At 42.5% G+C, this 12,123-nt stretch overlaps 1 protein-coding gene across 1 annotated transcript; it reads right to left on the reverse strand.

Annotated features, from left to right (window-relative positions):
* Positions 1 to 3,823: 3,823 nt before the first annotated feature.
* LOC138894160 (uncharacterized) lies at positions 3,824 to 4,964 on the reverse strand. Its single transcript, XM_070178842.1, has 2 exons — positions 4,841 to 4,964; positions 3,824 to 4,263 (listed from the first exon to the last, which is right to left on the reverse strand). Exons 1-2 carry the CDS (start codon positions 4,962 to 4,964, stop codon positions 3,824 to 3,826), a joined length of 564 nt encoding a protein of 187 aa, XP_070034943.1.
* Positions 4,965 to 12,123: the final 7,159 nt, after the last annotated feature.

Below are 12,123 nucleotides of genomic sequence, written 5' to 3' on the forward strand. Positions count from 1 at the left end.
CCTGCGGCCAATTCCACCGCACCTGTGGTAAATTCCTCCGCTTCTGCGGAATTACTTAAGTACCTCAAGGCCCACACCTGCGCTCAGGTTCCGCACCTGCAGATGCGCTTCTGCGGCCCGTGATCCGCTTCTGCGGGAATAACTCCTGGTACAAATTCCGCTCCTGCGGTCCCAATCCCGCTTCTGCGGGTGCGCATTAGCGCAAACACGTCCTCTTCTATGGACAGGCCTCCCTACACTCGTCTGCTATTGCGATCAATCTTCCGCAAAGGCAACTTCGCTTCTGCAACCATCACACTGCACCTGCGACCATTGGCCATCCTCCTTGCCTCCGCATCTATGACTCCCAACTCGCCTATGCGAGACCGCACCTGCGAACATACCCACCTCAGGTGCGATGACACCAGAACCAGCCCATCACTAGAAATCTTCTAAGTTCAAAAATGATCTGTTAACCATCCGGAATCCACCTGAGGCCCCCGGGACCTCAACCAAACTTAGCAACAAGTCCTAAAAAATCATACGGACTTAGTCGAGCCTTTAGATCACATCAAACAACACTAAAAATATGAATTGCACATCGATTCAAGCCTAATGAACTTTAAAACTTCAAACCTTTACATCCGACGCTGAAACATATCAAATCAAGTCCGATTGACCTCAAATTTTGCACACAAGTCATAATTGACATTACAGACTTACTCCAACTTCCGAAATCGGAATCCAACCCCGATATAAAAAATTCCACTCCCGGTCAAACTTTTCAAAAATCATCCAATTTTTTAACTTTTGCCAATTGATGCTAAAATGACCTACGACATCCGAACAGGCTCCTAAGACCAAAATCAACCTACGGAGCAATAGGAACAGTCGAAACTCCATTCCAGAGTCGTCTTCACACAATTCAAACTACGGTCGATTTTGAGAACTTAAATTCCCAACTTAGGGACTATGTATCCCATTTCACTCCAAAACCAGAAACGAATCCTCCCGGCAAGTCACAAAACCCAAAAATGAAATAGAGGGATCAACAAATAGGGGTTTGGGGCTAGTACTCTCAAAATGACTGGCCGGGTCGTTACATCCTTCCCCTCTTAAAATAAACGTTCGTCCTAGAACAAGTATAGAGACATACATGGAGTGCTGAAAAGATGAGGATAACGACTGCGCATATCATACTCGGTCTCCCAAGTCGCTTCCTCGACCGAATGACCCCTCCACTGAACCTTCACAGAAGCGATGTTCTTTTACCTCAACTTTCGAACCTGCCTGTCCAAAATGGCCACCGGCTCCTCAACATAGGATAGATCCTTGTCCAACTTGACTGAGCTGAAGTATAACACATGAGTCAGATCGTCGTGATACTTTCGGAGCATGGAAATATGGAGTATTGTATGAAATGCAGAGAGACTAGGTAGTAGTGGAAGTCTGTAAGCCACCTCTCTAATCCTGTCAAGGATCTCAAAAGGCCCGATATATCTAGGGCTCAACTTGCCCTTCTTTTCGAACCTCATAACACTCTTCATCGGTGAAACCTGGAGCAAGACCCGCTCTCCAACCATGAATGCAACGTCGTGAACCTTCCGATCCGCATAACTCTTCTGCTTTAACTGGGCTGTACGAAGTTGATCCTGAATCAATTTAAATTTCTCCAAGGCATCCTGAACCAAGTCTATACCCAATAGCCTAGCCTCGCCCGGCTCAAACTAACCCACTGGAGACCGGCACAGTCTACCATAAAAAGCCTCATACGGCGCCATCTGAATGCTCGACTGATAACTGTTGTTGTAAGCAAACTCCGCAAGTGGCAAGAACTAATCCCAAGCACCCCCAAAATCAATTACACATGCACGAAACATATCCTCCAATATCTAAATAGTGCGCTCGGGCTGTCCGTCCGTCTGAGGGTGAAATGTTGTACTCAACTCCACACGAATACCCGACTCACGATGTACGGCTCTCTAGAACTATGATGTAAACTGCATACATAGATGCTAGATACCGGTACGCCATGAAGCCTGACAATCTAGCGAATGTAAACCTGAGCCAGCTGCTCCAAAGAGTAAGTAGTAACCACAAGAATAAAATGAGCTGACTTAGTCAATCTATCCACAATCACCCAAACTGCATCGAACTTCCGTTGAGTCTGTAGGAGCCTAACAACGAAATCCATAGTGATTCGCTCCCATTTCCACTCTGGAATCTCTAACTTCTGAAGAAATCCACCCGGTCACTGATGCTCATACTTCACTTGTTGATAATTTAGGCAATGAGCTACATATTCCACTCTGTCCATTTTCATCCGCCTCTATCAATAGTGCTGCCTCAAATCCCGATACATCTTCGCGGTACCTGGATTAATGGAGTACCATAAACTGTGGGCCTCTTGAAGAATCAACTCACACAAACCATCTACATTAGGCACACATAGCCTGTACTGCATCTGTAATACACTGTCATCTCCAATAGTGACTTCCTTGGCATCACCGTGCTGAACCGTGTCCTTAAGGACAAGCAGATAGGGGACATCATACTGACGCTCTCTGATACGATCATAAAGAGAAGACTAAGAAACCACACAAGCCAAAACTCAGCTCGGCTTGGAAACATCCAATCTGACAAACTGGTTGGCCAAGGCGCGAACATCCAAGGCTAAAGGCCTCTCTGCTACTTGTAGATATTCTAAACTACCCTAACTCTCCGCCTTGCGACTCAAGGCATCGGCCACCACATTGGCCTTCCTAGGATGATAGAGAATGGTGATGTCATAATCCTTAAGCAACTCCAACTCCGTTGCTGCAAGTTAAGATCCTTATGTTTAAACAGATGTTGTAGACTCTGGTGGTCGGTGAAAACCTCACAAGGGACACCGTACAAATAATGCCTCAAGATCTTCAAGGCATGAACAATAGCTGCTAACTCGAGGTCATGGACATGATAATTCTTCTCATGTACCTTCAGCTGTCTAGACGTGTAGGCCATTACCCTACCATCCTACATCAACACCGCGCCGAGACCAATGCACGACGTATCACAATATACCGTATAGGAACCCGATCCAGTAGGCAACACTAACACTGGGGCTGTGGTCAAAGTAGTCTTGAGCTTTTGAAAGCTCTTCTCATAATCGTCTGTCCACCTGAACGGAGCACCCTTCTGGGTCAATATAGTCATAATTGATGCAATAGACGAGAAACCCTCTACAAATCGACGGTAATACCCCGCCAAGCCAAGAACACTCTGGATCTCCATAGTTGAGTATGGTCTGGGCCAACTCTGCACTGCTTCAATCTTTTTTGGGTCTATCTTGATCCCCACTTGATACTACATGACCCAAAAATGCCACTGAATCTAACCAGAATTCAAACTTTGAAAATTTTGCATATAACTTCTTCTCTCTCAAGGTCTGAAGCACAATCCTTAGGTGCTACTCATGATCCTCCCAACTCCGGGAGTACACAATAATGTCGTCAATAAACACAATGACAAAAGAGTCAAGATAGGTCTGAAATACACTGTTCATCAAGTGCATGAATGTTGTTGGGGTGTTGGTCAGCCCAAAAGACATCACAAGAAACTCGTAATGACCATCCCGAGTCCTGAAAGCAGTCTTCGGGATATCTGGCTCCCGAATCCTCAACTGATGATAGCCTGAATGCAAGTCGATCTTAGAGAACACTCTAGCACTCTGAAGCTGATCAAATAGGTCATCAATACATGGCAATGAATACCTGTTCTTCAATGTAACCTTGTTTAACAAGCGATAATCGATACACAATCGCAAAGAAACATCATTCTTCTTCTCAAACAAGATAGGAGCACCCTAAGATGATACACTGGGCCGAATGAACCCTTTATCAAGTAACTCCCGTAACTGTTCCTTTAATTCTTTTAACTCTACTGGGGCCATACGATAAGGTGGAATAGAAATGGGCTGAGTGAATGGTAACAAATCAATGCCAAAGTCAATATCCCTGTCGGGCGGCATGCCCAAAAGATATGACAGGAATACATCTGAATAGTCCCTCACTATCGGAACAGACTCGACGGCAAGAGTATCAACACCAACATCCCTGACATAGGCCAGATACTCATCACACCCCTTCTCAACCATTCGCTGATCTTTATGAAATGAGATAACCCTACTAGGAACACAACCTAAGGTACCTCTCCACTCTAGAAGTGGTAGACCAGGCATAGCCAACTTCAACGTCTTGGAATGACAATCAAGGATAACATGATAGGGTGACAACCAGTCTATGCCTAAAATGACATCAAAATACACCATACTGAGCAATAATAAATCGACTATGGTCTCAAAACCACTAAGAACAATCAAGCACGACCGATACACATGGTCAAGAACAATAGAATCATCCATGGGCATAGATACATAAATAGGGGAACTCAGAGAATCGCAAGATACACCCAAATGCGGGGAAAAATAAGATGACACATAGGAATACGTGGAGCCTGGATCAAATAAGACTGATATATCTCTATGATAGATCGGAACAATACCTATGATAATAGAATCTGATGCAACTACCTCTGTCCTAGTAGGAATGGCATGATATCTGGCCTGACCTCCCCCTCTAGGGTGACCTCTACCTATCCGACCTTCACCTCTAGCTGGTTTGTGCAGGTGGGGTGGTAGCTGGTGCTGTAACCATAAACTGAGGACCTTGTGGAGCACGTGGTTCCTAAGAAATATATGGAGGTGCACCCTTCCTAAATATGGGGCAATCCCTCACCACATGGTGAGAGTCACCATACTCAAAATAAGCTCTCGGAGGACGTGGCTGCTACGACTAGATCAACCTTGATCGACTAGACTGACCACTAATAGCACCCCGTACAGGAGGCACACTAGACACCGACGGTGCATAATAAGGATCCTGGGGCCTAATAGTGGCCGGAGCACCATTGGCGGTTGGAAGCGCTGAATGAACAGGGCGGCCCATATAACCGATGCCTTGACGAGCTGTAGCTGGGGAACGAGTACCACTATAAGTGGCAGACTCTCGATACCTTTTGGCCTCTCTCTTCTCTATCCCGAGTAAGCATTTCCTCTAACCTCCTAGCAATCCCCACTACCTGCTGATATGCAATATCTATATCCAACTCTCGGGACATACTCAATCTGATACCAGGGTAGATCCACTCAATAAACCGACGAACCCGCTCTCGAACAGTAGCAACCATGGCTGGTGCATGCCTGGCCAAATCACTGAATCAGACCACATACTCTGACACGGTCATAGTACCCTGGCGTAACTGCTCAAACTCTGTGCGCCAAGCATCTTTGAGAATTGGGGAACATACTCCTCAAGACTTTGGGGAACATACTCCAAGTGAGTGAAGCTGCCTCAGCCGGACTATCCAAATCGTATGCGCGCCACCACTGATAGGCCGCTCCTCTAAGCTAGAACATAATGAAAGAAACCCCACTAGTCTCCGCAACACCCATAGTATAGAGGATACGATGGCACTCCTAAAGAAAACCTTGGGCATCCTCTGACGCCAAGCCACTGAAAATAAGAGGGTGGTACTTCTTGTACCTCTCGAGCCTGAGCTGCTCCGCCTCAGAAGCTGCTACCCTAACCTCGGGCTGAACTGGAACTACCTACTACATCGATATGATCTCTGGATCCTGTTCTACCTGAACCCACTACTCTGGGGTACCGGCGACGGGAGTTTGGGCTCCTCCCCCAGCCTGGGATGTGGTAGGAGCAGGTAGTATCAATCCTGCCTGAGCCAAGGTGCTGAACATGCTCAGAAACTATGCTAGAGTCTCCTAGAGGGCTAGTGCAGTAACAGGCGTCTTAGGTGTTTGTCCTCTAACTGGAGCTACTGGTGGCTCCTCTGTAGTAGCTCGTGCGGGTGCCCTGGTTGTACCACGTGGACGTCATCGGCCTCCACCTGCCTCTCGCGACTTTAGCAAGGGGCACTTGTATCTGTTCATCTGATCCAGTTGAATGTGCCCTCACCATCTGTTAGAGAATCGAAAGACGGAAATTTAGAATCCGAAGTCAAAATCTCGCACGATAATGAATCAAAGAAGTGAAGCTTTTCCTAACAGTTCCATAGCCTCCCGAAGATAAGTACAGATGTCTCTGTACCGATCCGCGAGACTCTACTAAACTTGCTTGTGACTCATAACACATAGGAACCTAATGCTCTGATACCAACTTGTCACGACCCCAATTTCCCTCCGTAGGATGTCGTGATGGCACCTAATCTCTAAGACTAGGTAAGCCTAACAATTTGCAGAATAGATGAATAAGTCACAAGCTACTAATAGCAAATACTAAGTGTCTCTATACATTAGAGTCTAAGGAGAATAAGGAAAAATAATTCAGTAAAGATAGAGGGGGACTCCCAGGTCTGCGGACGCTGACAGATATACCTTGAAGTCTCCACGTACAGTCTAACTCACTAGTATCAGGCCTGGTAGGAAAAACCTGGATCTGCCCAAAAGATGTGCAGAGTGAAGTATGAGTACGCCACAATGGTACGTAGTAAGTGCCAAGCCTAACCTCGGTAGAGTAGTGACGAGGTCAGGTTAGGGCCCTACTGGTTTAAAAGAAAAGTAAGGCAGAAGATATAATAATATTTTGAAATGACTACGAATTTAAACAACGAAAAGTTTTAGAAAATAACAGCTCAATAATTAGAGGTAACAACAGGGGCACTCCCGAGGTACTGCCTCGTAGTCCTAAATATAAATATGCAAGACATGGGGGATCTCCCGAGGTACCGCCTCGTAGTCCCAAAGTAAATATGTAAGACAGGGAGATCTCCCAAGTAAACGCCTCGTAGTCCCAAAGTAAAGTGCATGGGGATCTCCCGAAGAACAGCCTTGTAGTCCCAAAGTAAATATGCAAGACAGGAGGATCTCCCGAGTAAATGCCTCGTAGTCCTAAAGTAAATATGCAGTACAAGGGGATCTCCCGAGGAACCGTCTCATAGTCTCAAAACAAAATATGCAGCAGATAACCGAAGGAACAACGAATATATAACAAGAAATCTTACAGTTAAAGGTTTAATTCAAATCAAGGGAAGCATGTAATTCAACTAAGCATGTTTCACAAATTGCAAGTAAGAGTTAAGGCACGTAGACATGCGATACTAGGCTAAATATGATCACTACATATGATAATGCAACTTAGTTAAGGAATTTAAAAGAAAACAACTCAGCAAGAACCAAAATTTCCACAAGTAGCCCGTGTACGCACTCGTCACCTCGCGTACACGGCGCTCACATATCACAAATTGTTACAACAGTACCAAATCCTAAGGGGATTTTTCCCACACAAAGTTAGACGAGTCACTTACCTCAAGGCTCGCTCAATCAATCGATAATGATGTCGTTCCCTCGATTTGCCGACTCTGAATGGCCCAAATCTAGCCAAAAGCATTTACAAAACATGTATACAACTACAAGAAACTAATTTAAATCATAAATTTACAACTTTAGCAAAGAATTAAAAAAATGCCCCAAATGTCGACTTGGGCCCACGTCTCAAAATCGGGTAAAAGTTACAAAATACGAACACCCATTCGATATCGCGTCCACCCATACCAAAATTACCAAATTCCGACACCAAGTCGCCACTCAAATCCCCAAATTAAACTCTCCAAACCCCTAGCCTCAAACTCCCAAATTTCACCTTAAATACACACTAACTAGGCGGGAAAATCAATTGGGGAACAAGATTGTTGATAAAAAATAAGCACAAGGGACTTACCTCAAGAAATCCCTCGAAAATGCTCTAAAAAATCGCCCTAGACCGAGTTTACAAAGTCCAAAACGAGAGAAATCATGAAACCCTTCGGTTTTAAGCACTGCCCAGGCTTTTCGCACCTGCGGCCAATTCCACCGCACCTGCGGAACCGCTTTGTGGTAAATTCCTCCGCTTCTGCGAAACCACTTAAGTCCCTCAGAGCTCTCACCTACCCTCCAGGTTTCGAACCTTCAGATGTGCTTCTGCGGCCCGTGATCCGCTTCTGCTGGAACAACTCCTGGCACAAATTCTACTTATGTGGTCCCAATCCAGCTTCTACAGGTACGCATCTGCGCAAACACGTCCGCTTCTACAGACATGCCTCCCCACACTCGTACGCTCCTGCGATCAATCTTCCGCATAGGCGACTCCGCTTCTATGGCCTTCACACCACACCTATGACCACTAGCCATCCTCATCGGCTCCGTATATGCGACTCCCAACTTGCTTATGAGAGACCGCACCTGCCACCAAACCCAGTGCGATGACACCAGAACCAGCCCAGCATCAAAAATCTTTTAAGTCCAAAAATGATCCATTAACCATCCGGAATCCACCCGAGGCCCTCGGGACCTCAACCAAACTTACCAATAAGTCCTAAAATATCATACATACTTAGTCGATCTTTTATATCAAAAAGTCCACTCCCGGTTAAACTTTCCAAAATCATCCAATTTTTTAACTTTCGCCAATTGACGCTAAAATGACCTACAGACCTCCAATTCAACATTTGAACATGCTCCTAAGACCAAAATTACTCTACGGAGCTATAGGAACCATCGAAACTCCATGCCGGAGTCGTCTTCAAACAATTGAAACTACGGTTGATTCCTAGAACTTATACTCCTAACTTAGGGACTATGTGTCCCATTTCACTCCAAAACCAGAAACGAATTCTCCCTGCAAGTCACAAAACCCAAAAATGAACAGGGAGCAACAAATAGGGTTTCACGGCTAGTACTCTCAAAACGACCGATTGGGTCGTTACAATAATTGAGGGATTTAAATTATATACATCGAGTGTATTATCAATACAATTAATTGGCTATAATTGGTAAATATTTTTTTTGTACTTAATATATCATGAATACTATAATGAGTGGCATGTTATTGTACTGATGGAATATAAAATTATGCTAAGTGTAAAAGAACTAAACTCATATTTCAACCACAAGTGCATTTCATACACCACTATTTTCTATCTGATATTTTTAAAGTGCTTACTGAAAAAATCAAGAAGTATTGATCACGGCCAACTCTAGTCCAAAAAAGGATAAGCAGTCGCTGCAAATATAATCCGGTCTAAAAGTCCGGAGTCGAATCCCACAGAGAACTAAGGTTTAGCTACAATTGTTCATTATCACCAAGAAGACAAGTTCGAACAATTCCTAAGTTATAAATATAAAGATTCTTATTTCTAACTAATTAACTAACAAATTAAAGGAGTGAATTAACAACTAAAGATACTAAGGGTTGGAGACAAGATTAAGGAGGTCTAGAGTTATGATTTTCCCAATTGTCGGAATCGTTCCCGCTATGTCTCCTGTAATTTTGTCTAATTATTCTCTACTGATCGTGGACAATTCAGGTGTCATAATTCTCTCCCGAGCAACTACCATATTTTACTAGACATATTCTCCCAAATTACACTAGCTGGCACAATCTTACCGCTCATTATGACCACGTCAAGACTTCGTTATTCCTAAACCCACTTTTAAACCTGCTGTATTGATTCCTCATATACGTTAGGAGTGATGTTGTTCACATACTACGTAAATATGTACCATTTCTCAAGCAATACATAATAAATAGGCACAGTCAATTGATGTTCATTCAATCAATAAAAATAAGCACGTAGTTGAACAAATAAAGAAATTCAAAGGCTAAATTATATTCAAACTTCACAAGAATTCATCCTCTAAAAGGTTCCATGAAAACCCTAAATAATAAATTAGCTACTCATAGTAGTATGTGAAAATACAATACTAAAATTCATAACCAGCAATAGAAAACAGGAAGAAGAAAGGAAAAACTCGTGGTTGAATCTTTCTCCTTGCTCCTAGTGTATTCTTGCCTCCAAAGGTGTTGTGTAACCCTAAAGTAGTGTCTCCTCCTCCTCCAAAATTGTGTATAAATCATGTTTAATGTGTATTTATATGACCTAGGTAGGGTGGAGGCTTGTCCAATACAATCCAATCTTAGATAGGAGAGATGGAATCTGTGTCTTCCTTCGAGCGTCGCGCGCCCTTGGACGTGGACTAAGCTTTTGCAATTTTCCAGTTCGCGAAGCTATCCGTGCCTTCGCTTCACTTTACTATTTTGTGCCTTCAGTTTTCTCCTTTTTCGCGTCCTTTTTCGTGCCAGTCACGATATTGAATGAGCTCCCAATTCTTTCCATCTCTTATTTTTTGTGTCAAATTGTCGTCTTTTGATCATTTATCATCTAAACTCGTTCCTAAACATAAGAAACACATAATGAGCATATTTTACTTGAAAAAACAAGTAATCTCCTGCAACTCACACAAGAATTAATATGCAAATATACTCAAAAATATGCACTTTTCATCATTTATCACCACCCCACACTTAAACTCTTGTTCGTCCTCGAGCAACTTAAGATTAAGCACGTTGGCAAGTACACTTTTCAAAATATACTCAAGCATCCTACCAATGACAATGGTTTATATCAATGCTTAGAACCTACATAAGCACTATTTATACTTTTCCTCAAGGTTAAAAATGATGCCAAGACTATTTAAAATATTTGTGTGACTCTTTCTAACATCCTAGACTCAAAAGATGATTCCAGTATATTCCTCTTTATGAATCGCTTCTTATTCAAACTAAAGATACGAGTTCCTTACCAATCCGTTGTAAAGCATGTGCCCTCACCAACAAAACAAAGAGAGTAATCAGTCTGCACACTCAAATATGAATTCAAGTATAATTTAAGGACTCACATAATGAAAGAATTCACTCACTCTCACAACGAAACTCATGTGCCCCCAAAGCTCGTACCATAGGCTTCCGTAATATAAGACTCTACTAATTTAAGCTCGCAAAGTCTAGGATCAATTAGGTCTTCATGGGTTGTAATGTAGGCAATGGGACGTATAAGATAGATATGGATAATAGTGACTAACCCTCCTAAGTACTTCTAATATAATACATTTTAACTTTTAAGCACATCCTCTTCATGATCATTCAACATATCGCTATGAAATTGTACATGACGTAGCCCATTGACTTTAACCACATCTACATAAGCACTAGCACATATCAAAGTGAATTGGAGGGATTTTTTTCTTTTATATTTTCTTTTTCTTTCTTTCTTTTTCAAGATCTTTTCAACACCCTCCATAAATTGGTATTTTCAGATAGTGGCTCTCTCAATACACACATGCACCTTTTGGCCTTTCTATGGTTCCACTCAAAACTACCCAATATCGTTTCCTTCTCTTCTAGTGACTTAAGTGCTTTCAGAGGTAAAGGATGAACAAGATTTAATTAAGAACAAAAGGGATTCGTCTTGTAATATGGGTACCAAAGAAAAGGTTAACAGGCTCAAATGGGCTAACAAAGGATAATTTTATCACTGGTCGGCAAGTAGTTCAGAGGTCAATCAAAGAAACGCCTATATCATTTTCTAGACTCGCAAAGCTTACTTATTTCTCTTCAACTCATACACAAGGAAAGTTCTAGACTAGCAAGGGACGACACAGAGTACAACCAAATATCTCACCTAACACAATGCACATGATTACTCAGGACGGCTTAAACTCGACTATCAAGTTAAGGCAGCTAACCGCAGTCATAATGTAATTAAATCACATAGGATGTACATAATAGAAGTCAAAAAATAAGCCCAAGTGTCAAAATAATTCACATATACTCTCAAGGCATATAGTCACAAGAATCAAGAAGAAAGTACTCAGTACAAATGCTCCATCTCTAAGCCCCGATATAAAACATGTCAAAAAGCGTAGATACTCAAGTTCTTCCCGTTCCATTATTAGTTCAAAACAACCAAGGGAAAGAAAAAATAAATCTTTTGTATTTTTCGTTAGACTTTATACCCTTAAGAAAACTGTCTAGGAAGTCCATCGTTGGGCAAAAATCAAAACCTTTTGAAAATTCGACTTAAAAACAAATTACTACTTGGTTCAAAGAGTCATCCCTTGGAAAAGAACCGTGGTCATAAGAAAAACTAAGAGGGATTATTTTTACCTAATTTTATTCTTTTTCAATTTTTTTTCAACATATATAAATTAACACAACTAAATTAGCATAGGAAACTACCCAAACAATCTCTTCACCCCATGCTTAAAATTGTGCA

The sequence above is a fragment of the Nicotiana tomentosiformis genome, chromosome 6, assembly GCF_000390325.3.
Source record: "Nicotiana tomentosiformis chromosome 6, ASM39032v3, whole genome shotgun sequence".
In the NCBI taxonomy this organism is placed as follows: domain Eukaryota; kingdom Viridiplantae; phylum Streptophyta; class Magnoliopsida; order Solanales; family Solanaceae; genus Nicotiana; species Nicotiana tomentosiformis.

What these genes read in the sequence shown, in the direction of transcription:
- LOC138894160 (XM_070178842.1), bottom strand. Translation starts at nt 4,964, where the DNA reads ATGGGCCGCCCTGTTCATTCAGCGCTTCCAACCGCCAATGGTGCTCCG. An exon ending in TGTACGGGGTGCTATTAGTG is followed by an intron (nt 4,264 to 4,840) that starts GTCAGTCTAGTC and finishes ATGTCATTTTAG; the next exon opens with GCATAGACTGGTTGTCACCC.